Raw genomic sequence first — 12837 nt, 5'->3', positions numbered from 1 at the left:
TATGCTGTCACCAAAAAACCCCAGAAACTGGGGTAAGTTTACAAGCCAAACTCAATGCTGCTATTTCTCCTAACCAACCATTACAGCTTCTTTGTTTTGAAAGTACCAGACAGTGCCTCTGTTGGACGCAAATTGTAGGAAATGTTCATTTCATCCAACTTCTGGATTTAACTTCCAGGATAATTGGAAAGTCTGTTTCGCAAAGTAGGTAATGAAAATCTGYCCAGAAATCCCACRGCTTCAGCATCTGCTCCAGTTCTCATTTCAGCTGCCAGAAGTTGTCTGCTAAGACCAGCAAAGAGAAGCAGAAGGTGTTAATCATGGACACACTTTTCCCATGCTCAATTCTTCTTCTCTTGTGCTTTTGTTCCTGTCAAAAGGTTCATGCAGAGGCTCATGCAGGAGCAGGGATGGGAGTGTGCACGAAACTGGCACTGAGCTGTTCAGTCACTCTGCAGCAAGTTTTGCCAAGACCCTGAAATGTGAATGMAGCTCAACAAACGTCCACCTCCTGCAAACAAGCAGCTTGGATYAAACTGAAGAGCAGGATTCTCTTCCCTTTCAGTGCTTCCTGGTCATCTTCCTGGTGATTTGCTCATGAGACAACAGGCCCTTGCTGCAGCTGATCTATTAAATGAGGAAATTGAATGAAAACTGAATTGCCAGTTCTGCTGAATTTGCAGGGAAATGCATCACCAGTCCATCACATGTAACTGTGTATATCAACATATTGTTTGAAAGTAAGTAGGTTATAGTCCATTGAACTCTTTCCTACACTGCTGCTTTGCCTCCTTGTTTAAAAAAAAAAAAAAGCCCAACCAAACAAAAAAAGCCCTAAAACATTACAGCTTTCCAGGAGGTAAAAGGAATTGTATAAACTTGATATATATTTTCATAGGTATATATCTTAGTAAAAGTTCTCTGACTCTGAGGTAATCTAATTTCTTCCCTTTGCATTAACATTTTGCAACCTTTTAGATAATTAATTTTTCAAGGATACTGCTTTAATAAAAGTCATGCTGCTTGGATGTTTTCTATCACTGCTGAAGTAAGAAGTACATTTAAGCTAGTGACCTTGAAATGAAAACAACTAAAATCAGTAACTCCCATTTCAATTTTTTTTTAAAAAAAAACATGTTTGGGGCATTTTTTCGGGCAAGTGGAGTGTGTTTGAATTTTTGCTTTTCTTTCTGAAAGCATTTAATTTATGATGTTGACTAATGGCATTAAATACCTCACCCTCAAGTAGACAAAATATTTGCTGGCTCCCAGATGCCTGGGTTGCCCTGACACTGAAGCACAGGGGGCAGTGGTCAGTCCAAAAACACTGCCTCTCCCACAGTCTACCAAAACCTTTACACACTTACCAGCGGTTCAGAATCACTTGTGGTCCTCCTTGCCTACCTCAAGTTATCCCCTTCCAGTCACATATGATTCTTATCTTCCATCTTCTTTGTGTTTATTACACCTTCCTCCATCTCCTTTAGCATGCACTATGGCAGCACAAGTATTTAATTTGATATATCATCAAACTGACCTCTAAAATCATTTCAGCTCCTCCTTGCCTTTATATCCAGGCCAAACACAATACCTGATACAGGCCAAACACAATTCCTGATATATGTCACAAAGTTTTTGTCAATGGTCTGTAACCATTGACCTGTAATTTTCCTGCATTACTCTTCTATGTCTTGAAATCAATTGCTCTTGATTAATTTGAGCCACAGRCCTTCCTTATCTTCTCTCTTGCAACTGCCTATTTTCTCCAGCCCTTTGATGAGCAGCATGAATTCACTYAATTCAAGAGTGAACACAAGATTTCAACCTATTAATGAGGCCCCCTCTTGGATATACACTTATTCATGCACTGATGGGAATTCTCAGTATCATTTTGGGTAAGAAGAAGAGATCTAGGAAATTCAGTACAGTTGTGACTGTCTTTGTTGCCACAGCAACATAAATCTTGATGACACATGCAACTCCAGCTATTGATGCCACAGCCTAATTAATGGCTTAAATGGAACAGGATAAACCACAAGGACCACCTCTACATCCTCAATACCCTGCTCTCCAGCAATAACATGGGCAACTGTAGCTGTTGCTAATACCTAAGTAAAAGGTGGGGCAGTCCAATTTGCATTACTCCCTTCAACTCTAGAACAGGGAGAACCACCTATTCAGCAAGAACTACTTCCAGTTTACTTCCCAGACCTGTTATCATTCTGTTCAAATACAGAAGCCATGGAAAACTAAGTGTACAGCCCTAGTGGTCACCTATAAACCACAGTATCTTTTTCCAAGCAAGGGCAAAAACACAATTCACCTCCAACCGCAAAATGTCATTGCAGCCCTTCTCAAAAACAAACCTAAGATTTTTTTTTATCAGAAGTTTGCTCATCCTTGGATTGAATTTATAAATCATAGCAGCAACTTCCATTCTGATTGACAGTGATTTCTTGTTTCAGTAATGCAGACAACAAATTGGTCTATGCCGACACATTAAATGGCTTCCAGATATGAATCATTACATAAAGCAGCTGTATTAGTAAACAAAGGATAATTAACAAAATAATAGGAATGCTGCCATGAACAGCTAAACTAGCTGCGATGAAAGTTTAGCAAGAGGATACAAYAGGAGATGATTTGCTTACATAAGGCTAACAGCTCCAGTAATTAATTTCAACCACGCATGAACCATTATCATCCCATGAAAATGCACAGTCTGAAATCAGAGCAAGGGGAGGTCYGTGCAGCATTACAAAAACCCTTTTGAGCTGAAATCCTGATTCAAAACCCTTCCTCCAGTAAAATGTGAGAAATTCTGAAACAAAAAATAAAGAGCTGGGACACATATGACAAGAACCGCTGTTATCTGAATCACTAACTGTGAAACCAGCACTTTAAAGTCCATTGACTGAAATAAATTCACTATGATTGTATTTTTTCTTACTAAAATACACAGAACTTTATCCCAGCTATAGTAACTCAAAATGACAACCATTCATTGTCACATTCATTTTGTTAGCTTTATTTTCCAGTTCAGACAAAACCTAGTACTATTCACTGCACATTCTTGGATCAGTTAATCATTTAATATTCCCCTTGCTGTTTCACATTTAGGGTCATAGTCTATGTACCTGAAACGTTGCACTGTAAACAGATTTATTTCACTAAGTACATAACCTCCATTCTGTAGACAGGCAACATTCTGCTAAATGAAAATGCACAAACATGGACCCTTGGCCATTAAAAAACCCTGAAAGAAGGAACATACTCATGCAGAAGTTTCACTGTCCCTTTACGTGTCTGTTCATCTTTATTATCACATCAAAACTCACAAATTGGCTCCCAGCACAGAGTCTCTTCTACTGAAGTCCCACACAGTCAAAAACSCGTGATGCTGGATGTGCACTGATGTGCATCTTCAGATCCCGCACAGAAACACTCTGTACAGACATTAGAGGAGAAAGGAGGACTAGGGAAAATTTGGCCTACTAARCAGGAAGGAAAGGCTAATAATAAGTAGTGCTGAGAAGAGCAAAGTGTTCAGGTTTTTCTATTCATATTAATTGCCACCAGGTGTCAATACATCAGTGACAAAGGGTTAAGAACTTAGGGAAAGAATAGGTTGGGGCTTTAAATTTCAGTGTTTTCAAAACAACTAGCCTAACAAATAGTACTGATTACCCTGGTCTTGGATTAGCCCATCTCAGACCCACAAGAAATTAATTTTGAGAAAGTGTGGGTAACATGTACAATCCCTAGTCTCATCATATTTGAGTAAAAAATTAGGGACAGTTATTTTAGATGAAATTACAGTAGAAGGTTGGTACCATTTGTAAGAGGAAATTTAGAGTGTAGTTACCAAATTTGACTATCACATTGTAAAGATTACGCTAAGCAAACCTGTCCAGAAATATGCTTTGGACACTCCTCAGTTTCTCTGCATGATGGATTAGAGAGCAGCATTATACCTGCAGACAGACCAAACCATCAGGGTTCAACTGAACCAAATAACTGTATCAAAATTCAAATGTTGAAACTGATCAAAAAAGACAAAAGCAAAGCATTACTTTTAAATAACAAACTGCACAAAAAAGAGACTGAAGGAGGCAGGATGGGATAACTGGCAGCAGTTCTAGGGAAGTAGATCTGGTCCCGATACCACTTCACAAATTTAACACCATACATGCTATGGTGTTATGGTGGTTTTAGCAATATACTGTTGCCAAAAAAAGAACCAACCCAAAAACAAAATCAGGATCAGCCTACAGAAATAGGGCAGCTACTCACATGTTACATAAAATTTTCCTTCTCCCACATTCAGCACTGCTGGCATATCAGCTTGAGCATTATGTTCAATTTCAAGCAAAAATAACACAGGAGAGAACAATTATGAGATATTGTATATCTCCAAAATATCAGAAATCAAATAAACTCTGGGGAAAGAAATTTGTTTCAAAGTGTTTGTCCAGGAAGAGAGAGGACCMCCTTCTCATACAAGAAAGGCTGTGGCAAAGTGAAGGGAAAAACCTGTTTACCAAAATTGAAGGTTAGACAAAAGATAGTGACTGAAGCAATAACAAGGAGGATACAGATGGGGCATTTTAAACAAAAGAACAGAAAAGCACTGGAAATGACTATAGATTGGGTAGGACGCGGAGCCTCCATCAATGGGGTTAAATGTAAAATCCCGACACCCATCAGGAAATACTCTGTGCCCTGCATCTGTGTCTCAAAGCCCCTGGCCATGCCAATCTACTTTAAATGCAGCTATTTTTCCTCCTTGGTCACTGTATCTCTCAAACATTTGTATTCATGCATATCATGTCTCCTCTCCTTATTTTCCAGCAGTTAAGTGAGCATTAAATGTTTAGTACTTTTCATCCTCCCTGATCAATCAGTCAAGGTGGTCTTTTACAAGTATTGTTGACATTCTCTGTATCCTCTCCATATGTCTTGATTCTTCAGTCCAAAATACATTCACAGCAGTATTTGATCCCTGAATGTCATTCTACAGTTCTAGAATGATGGTTTTCTAAATTTCTTCTGCTTCCTCATACTCTGGGTTTGCATTTAGAGTACTATTTTCAGTTGGATTAGTTTTAATTTATGCAATATAATTCTCCTTTCTTTTTCCACTCCTAGAGCTCATCACTGTTGGCACTTACATGGTACTTGGTGTAACATACAAAACCTCCCCATTTAAGATGATGTACAAACTGACATAAGACATTCAATTACCTGAAAATACATCTTCTGCTAAAATCTTAGCGACAGAAAGATAAGTAGCACATTATCAAGTAGGATCTCAAATGGAGGCTGCCAACGGTTACCTTTGATCTCAAGRTGAAATATAAAATGCTGTAGAATCAATTACAGTAATTACAGAACTACTAAGTGGTTTCTCTTTATACATTTTATAAACTASTCTTGATTATCATGTTTATTACAACTGAACATATAATTTCCTATCTTAAAATATTCATRTACAAGTATTTTCAGTGTTCAGCACCCTTGTCAAACACAGTTTTAAAAGAAGCACAGATCTTGTGACAGACAGTACYAGGTCATAAAGTGAACCTCAGTGGATGACCACAAGAATCAAAGCAAATCCAGTATGACATTTTTGTTATCCTACAAAACCAAAAACTCTGACTGATACACTTTTTCTTTTGGCAGTTTCTAGTTATAGGAAGTCATGTATTTATATTTGCTTTCTTGAAAAAGAAAAGGTGTCTCATATGTCTTTAAGGCTAGGGCTCTCTAATAGTACCTGGGTGCTTGTAAAGCTGACAAAAGCTCCTGAAGACATAACAGTAATCCTATCAGGATTCAGATTTAGACTTAGAAAAACTGCATTATGTTGTTACTAAAAGGTTGAAGCACAACCCTCTGTAAAGTGTCTGTCACAACAGCTTCTTCCAGTGGTAGACTAAGCACTGTGAAGGCCTAGTTGTCCCATAATTAAAATCCCCAGAAAAGATGCTTCATTTTTATAAATCACCAGAACTTCACTGAAAGACYGTTTCCTTTTAAACTCATTACACTGATTTATATGAATGATACCTTTTTACATAACTTGGTATTTCTAAGCCCTCTACTTTAAAGCCAAGAAAAGCCTTTACACAACACAGTTTTTCCTCATCAGCACGGAAAGGAAAAGGTCCCTGAGGGAGCTGAAATTTCATATAAACATTACTAAAGTTCTCCATTTGGAAAATACCTTAATGCCACAGCCTTTTTAGGTAAAATTTTGTTTCTTAAAATAAGGAAATAATTGCATGAYGGGGAACAAAAGTTAATACCTACAGTATTAGTATCTGGAGCATCAAAAGAAATATTATCTTAGAAGAAATTTGGGCCACAAATAATTAATTTTTCTGTAATTATTGCATGTTGATATGAATGTAAAGTTTTCTTCAAAATGGAACATTTTTCAACAGCAAAACACAAACCAAATTACACAGTGCATTTGGTCCAACTGTGTTCTGTTTAAATTTTTCTTAGGAAAAGAAAATCAGCCAGGATTCTGTGTCACAAGAGTTTAAATCAGTTACATAAAGCCTGGCTATGATGCAAGTATCTATCTTTTTTTTTCAATAGTTTGACTCTTTTTCTCCCAGTCATTCAGTTGATATTTCTATGTCCATTTGTGAGGGTACATGCATAATTTTTAAAGTACTAGTGTCTTGACTCTTCTTTTTCTCATAAGCATATAGAAGTCTGAAATATTTTTTCTATCTTTTAAAATCTTCATAAATTTAAGAGACATGTGGCCCTCAAGCCATGGTTTTCTGGCACACAGGAGTATTCCATTGCCATTACTACCTATAAACTGGCCCACAGAGATCCTGGTACTGCAAAGACATGGACATATGCTCAACTTCATGCTCATCTTACAGAGCTCAGGTAGCCTCTTAATAATAATTAAAGGCAGGAATTTGCAAATAGTATTTTTTCATGACCAAGCCTCATGCTGTTTGTACTGTCCTATATTCATCCAAGCAGAATGGACAGCTGAATACCTGCAAATCTGAGAGTTTGCATGGGAAGTGTTTATTCCCTGATGCAGGGCTGATTTCAAACTCTGTTCTATAGATAGCATATATTACTGAAATAAATTTAGTGATGTACTAGACTGAAAACAAATTACTGAAACAAAGCCAACCCTCCTGATGWCCATTAAGGYGCATGACAAAGTCCTGAGAGGACCMGTTCCGTTGATCATGGAGAGGCTGCCGAATGTTTTTCTTATCTCTTTCTTGAGTTTCATGCACAAAATCAAAATCCAGTAGCATGCTTCATCAAGCAACTATATCAGCAAGGAATGTCATCCTGTGCACTATGTCAACACAGCAGGGCTGCTGGAGTAATTCTGCAAGAAATTCTTTGCAAAAGAAGAGGCGCGGGTGAGCTGACTCCCTGAGCTCTGGCTGCTCCCACTGATGCTCAGCGGGAATGAAAAACCCTTCACAAACATTCATTAAGCAGCGAACGCTCTGCAATGCTGAGAGCTCTATGTGGAGGCAATACCTCAGTATTTCGAATTTTCTAGGAAAGTAAGAAAATAATTATGAACTATTACGGCTTAGGACTGCTCCAGGTCATTGCTTAGGACTGTCTGCCAGTGCACAGCGCGTACTTAATTTTTAACTAATCAGGCGAGCACGAAGAAGCTTACTATTTCTGTGACAAATTCCCCCCACCACCACCAGTTTTTTCGTAAAAACTCCCCTCCCCAACTGCTACACCGAATTCAGCCCCAGCATCACGCTAGCTCTCAGCTCTGCAGCCCGCGGCTCCCATCAATTAAAATGTGACACGGGGGATGAAGGGAGGGGGGCACACACACCACACGTGTGCAAAAAAAATAGTTAAATGTCMAAATCCTTCCCTCCCGGGGTGGGTGTGCGCCGCAGGGGCGACTCCCGGCTCTGCGGACAGCGTTTCTAAGAGGATCGTGTCAATTTGCAAAAATGTACCACGACGCTTTTTTGGAGGGGCTGCTTTGAGGCTGGGGTGGGGTTTTTTGCGCTTTCCCCACCGGTGCCTTTTTCCTTGGCCCCAGGCCAGGCGGGGCGCAGGGGGTGCCCTCCGCATCCCCCGTTCCCCCGCCGCGCTGCTCACCTGCTCCCGCGGGGCGGCGGCGGCTCCATCCCGCCTGGGGGGCGGGGGCGCGCTCGGCCGTGCGGGGGGACGGGGCCGTGCCGAGCCGAGCCGAGCTGTGCTGTGCCGAGCCGAGCCGAGCCGAGCCGAGCCGTGCCGTGCCGAGCTGTGCAGTGCCGAGCCGTGCCGAGCTGTGCTGTGCCGAGCCGTGCCGTGCCGAGCCGTGCCGAGCCGTGCCGTGCCAGCCGAGCCCAGCTGTGCTGTGCCGAGCCGTGCCGTGCCGTGCCGTGCCGTGCCGAGCTGTGCCCTGCCGAGCCGGGCCGGGCCGGGCCGCGGGGACCCCGGCGGAGGGTGCGAAGGGGAGCCCTCCCCGCACCTCTCCGCCGGGGCCACCCCCGGGCGGCGCGTCCCGAGCCCTCACTTCCCCGCTGCCACGAGGAGGCGGGGAAAGAGAAAAAAGGGCCGGGTTATCAGTTCGCTGTTAACTCTTCTCCTCGCCGTCTTGTCYCAGCCCTTGGGCGTCTGCTGCGAGGAGGGTGGTGCCGGTGGTGATGATGGTGGCGGTGGGATGCTCCGTCCAGGGAGTGGGGAGCTGCTGTGGAGAGCAGCAGGGTCCCCGAGCTCCTCTAAACGGAGGTTGATGGGAGCCGTGCTGTCTGCCGATGGCAAAAGCGGCCAAGGAGGATTAGCCCTGGCTCATTTAAAGGTTAAGCGCAAAGCTAACCTTTGTGACCAGGTCCTGTCTGCAAGTCTTCCCATCCCGTGACCCCTGAGAGTGAATAATTTTTTCTTCCCTTTCTCCCGCACTGATTCCTATTAAAGCAGTCTAAAAATGGCAGATTGCTTCTGCCATACTTTCATATACCTAAAGGAGTTTATTAGATAAGTACACAAAACCACAGCCATGCACCAGGACCCCGATACACTCCGCACTATAAACATGAGCTAAAGAGATAGTCCTGTCTCAACACCTTATAAATTATGTATAAGAGATTACAGATAAAGAAGAATGCGATGAAACAATACACAACATTGCACAAAGTACTGAAGGTATTGAACTGTTTACTCTTACAGGTAGTCTTTTGCTCAAATCAGCTTTGAAGGTAMCTGGTGACAGGATTACGAGGAACATGATTGTGTATTGATGGGATTTTCAAAACTGACAAAATTACTCAAGAACATGCATTCCCTTTATTTTGACAATCCCACCTGAACTAAAAGATTCAGGGGAAGATTATGAGAAGATGAGAATAACTATACTGAAAACCCATCARCCTGATACTCTGTTAAATGTAACGAAGTAATGGAGTAATGATGAAACTCTTGGTCTCCATCATGATGGTATTCAACAGGTAGATAATAACTAACCTTAAACCTTCAAAGAGCTTTGACTCTGCAAGACATTAATGTCCTTTGCAAACACTGTGTTGACTTGTCCCTGTTATTCCATGCTTCCATGTACATCTGCTAATTTAATTCTGTAATGTAGTGTCAGCTAAATTGATGCAGACAGATTAGTGTCAGCCATTCCCAAACTCTTTCTGATATCTTTTTTTTGGAAGATGATGCCATATAGGCCTCTGACTTCCTTCAGGTAAAATTCCTCAAGTATGAATACCACCTGGTCCATGTTATTTGTTGACATAACTATTTATTTATTTTAAAAGCTCTTCAGTTTCAAATAAGTGCCTCAAATTCAGCCTTCTTGGAAAAAGATTCTAATGTAGACTCATAAAACTCCTGTGGTGAATTCACACAGCGTTTTCCTTTACCACCTAATCTTTTCTGGACATTCCTTAAAACTACAATTATGTATCAGTCCTATAGATTGTCTTCGGATGTCCTGCTTCTGATGCATTTAAAATAGATGTTGGTCATGTAGCTTAATACACTTTAGGAAATAAAAAAAAAAAAAAAAACACCAAACCAACATTTATTAAGGTCTCATCATGGTCTCATAATACAAATTTAGGCAGAATTAAAATAGCCTATCTTTTCCTTTGAGGTGCTATGCATCTACAATTACATAACAAATTGCAGCCTGTAGCAACCCGTCCTCCCTAAACAATTAAAAGACCTCATTAAAATTTTTTTTTTTCTATATTAAAAAGAATTTAGGTCACTAAATTAAATGACCAGAGGTTGGGAAACCAGAAGGCTGCCCATGAAGCTTTAATTCAAACCTCTTCTGCATGTGAATTGCAACCCTGTACTAAATTATGAGTTTGTCTGCAGAATACCAGGCTCCATTTGGAACATTTGAAATTATGTAGTGGCAAGCATGTGAGACTGGCTAATTATGTTGCCTCTTGTGTTCTCATTCATTTATTCCTTTACTTTCTAGCAYCTCTTTTGTGCTCATCCCTTATCAGCTCTCACTTGGAGATTGGTCTCCTGCTCTGTCTGGAACCTTTACCCTTAGATAACCTTTTGTAGTCAATCAGGTAAATGTTTTTACCACAGCAATTGCTWATTGTTCCTTCAAAGGATATTTGCRATWTTTCTCCAAAGGTGAGAAAARAAGGAAAAAAGAAAAAGGAACAAAAAGAAAACAAGGGGTAAAAGAGAAGGAAAACCTAGTAAATAAAAGTTTCCAGGTTGAAGCAGTGGGGAAATAAGGAAACGAGGTCAGTCTTCATACTATCATAGAGCTTCCTTATTACAAAGGATCAGCTCTCAAATTACAAGCTTTACAAAGAGACAGTTGTACTTGAAAGCAAAAGGAGGCATTAAGTTGCCTGATGCCCTAGAGGAGAAGGATCATGCTGTATTTATAAATAAGGCTGCAGTGGCTCAGTAGATATTCTGGAAAATGGATATTTTTTTAATTTGTGACAAAAACTTTATGTCCGCTTCCATTGGAAGAAGGCCTCATCAGTCAAAGACATGGCTTCCTCCTTACAATAATTACCAAGAACAAACACCTTTGAGAGGTTTATTTTCTATGGAGATGTTTGAGATGTAGTCATGAGCTAATGACTTACACTTTTGGTTGGTGAATTTGGTCTTCACATAGAATTATAATGTTACTGTCAGACTGTTGTTTTAAAAAGTTTTCCTGCAGTACAAAGAACAGTTTGTGTTTGTGAAGCTGTGGTGTTTGTGATAATACTACAGTGTTTTCACTTCATGGGAAATTTTAAACCTGAAAAGACTAAACTAATAACTATTCAATATTCTTTAGCAGTAACTGTTCAATTCTTTTTTTTTCTGGAACATGAACATCCAAAGAAAATTCAAGATAGAAAAAGTAGGCTATTTCCCAAATGAAATGGGGGTCTCTAAAGGCTTAAGGTTCTCAGTGAAATTGAGTTAAAGCATATTTTGTTTGCCTAGCAATCTCAATATCATAAAAGTCATATTTTCAAAAGAAGTTTCTAAAAATGGTAGTCATTCTCCTGTGTGCTTCAGTCTTTAGGGACTTTCTGACCCTTTCCCTATCCATGGTCTTTGCAATCATTGGCAATAGAAACTTGATTTTGTAAATAAAAATCATATTCTCTGCTTCTTATTTGCTTCCAGGAGTTTTAATAATTTTAAAAAATCCTCAAAATTTTGATAATACTGCCTGCTGAGCCATGCTGCAGGTATAATGGATTTACTTTGAAAGGGATAAGAAAGCAGAACAAATTTACTGAAAGTAAGCCATGTTGCAGTCCAGTTAAATTAAACACTCATGATTTCAGGAACATAACTAAGCAAATATTTTTTTCCCATAGGCTTACTATGCAGGCAGGCTGGTATCATGGGAGATTTTTAATGTGTGGCCTTCATAACCTGCCATGCAGAGCTGCTGTGGGGATTAACTAGTTAAGATTTGTAAAGTGCTTTGAAGATTATAAGGCATTAAGTTGCACAAGTGCTAAGCACTATTATTTAATACCYAAGTATTATAACCAAGCTTTACAGGATAACTCATGTTCACCTCACTAGAAAGAACCTTTGTGATTTCTTTATGATTTCAGTACAGTTGTTGCAAGACRTAAAGCAAGCAGAACTGACCACAAAAGAGGGAAATTTCTTTCTTGTTTCACTGTCAGAGACTGAAGTGAGATACAACTGTAATGGTGTTGCAGAAAGATTAGTAAAAAAATAATTATTATTAAATGCAATAGTATAATATACATAAAAATGCAGGGCTTCCTAAGGTGTCATTTTTACTGTGTCCTGTCTTACCCAAGGGGACCCATGGACTATTCTCCAGGAAGTACAACTCCAAACCCCAAACTTATAGATAGACCAAAAAGATCTGTTTTATCATCTGAAAATGCTGTTAAGTGGTAGTAGAGATGGGTAAAATCTGTATACTGGTAACTTGTACTTCATATATCTTTTAGCTTATTTAAGTCAAAATATTAAAAGAATGATGAATGCAGGCTGTTGTCTTTAGCAATCAGGTTGGGAGCACCTTTTTCTGATACAATTGCTTTGTTGAGTTTCATTTTGACATAAACCTTCCTCTCTCTTGTTTTGTAATGTCAGTTTTCAGCAGCAGAAGTCATTGGGATTTTTTTGTGGTAGCAAAGGGACGAGGCATTTGTTAATAAAATAACTATGCAAAACAGAGACAATATGATGTAAWTTCATTGCTAAGTATGCTGGAGACAGAGGAACACAAGTGTTTCAGGACTGCTGGCAGGTACATACTATAGAGTTTAGGGTGGCATATTGTTGGGCCTTGAGCTGCATTCCAGCATCCTGAAGTCACAGAGAACTTATTTGACATGC

The 12837-nt window shown here is 39.8% G+C and overlaps 1 protein-coding gene across 4 annotated transcripts in view; it reads right to left on the bottom strand.

The window, feature by feature from the left end:
• The window catches only part of TRMT9B (tRNA methyltransferase 9B (putative)), a 111870-nt gene that overhangs the window by 13266 nt on the left and 85767 nt on the right, over positions 1–12837 (bottom strand). Inside the window, exon 1 of one of the 4 annotated variants that reach the window (XM_057376121.1) lies at positions 8131–8234. The exons of the other annotated variants lie outside the window; for them this stretch is intronic. Coding sequence (XP_057232104.1) covers positions 8131–8159 — 29 coding nt within the window. The 5' untranslated portion in view covers positions 8160–8234. Of the gene's footprint in view, positions 1–8130; positions 8235–12837 lie in introns of those variants that run through there. 4 annotated transcript variants of the gene reach the window in all.

The sequence above is a fragment of the Malurus melanocephalus genome, unplaced genomic scaffold, assembly GCF_030028575.1.
Source record: "Malurus melanocephalus ecotype Western Australia unplaced genomic scaffold, MMel_1.1 scaffold_270, whole genome shotgun sequence".
Taxonomy (NCBI): domain Eukaryota; kingdom Metazoa; phylum Chordata; class Aves; order Passeriformes; family Maluridae; genus Malurus; species Malurus melanocephalus.
Note: the sequence above shows the minus strand (reverse complement) of the source record. Positions and strands in the feature narration are given on the sequence as shown.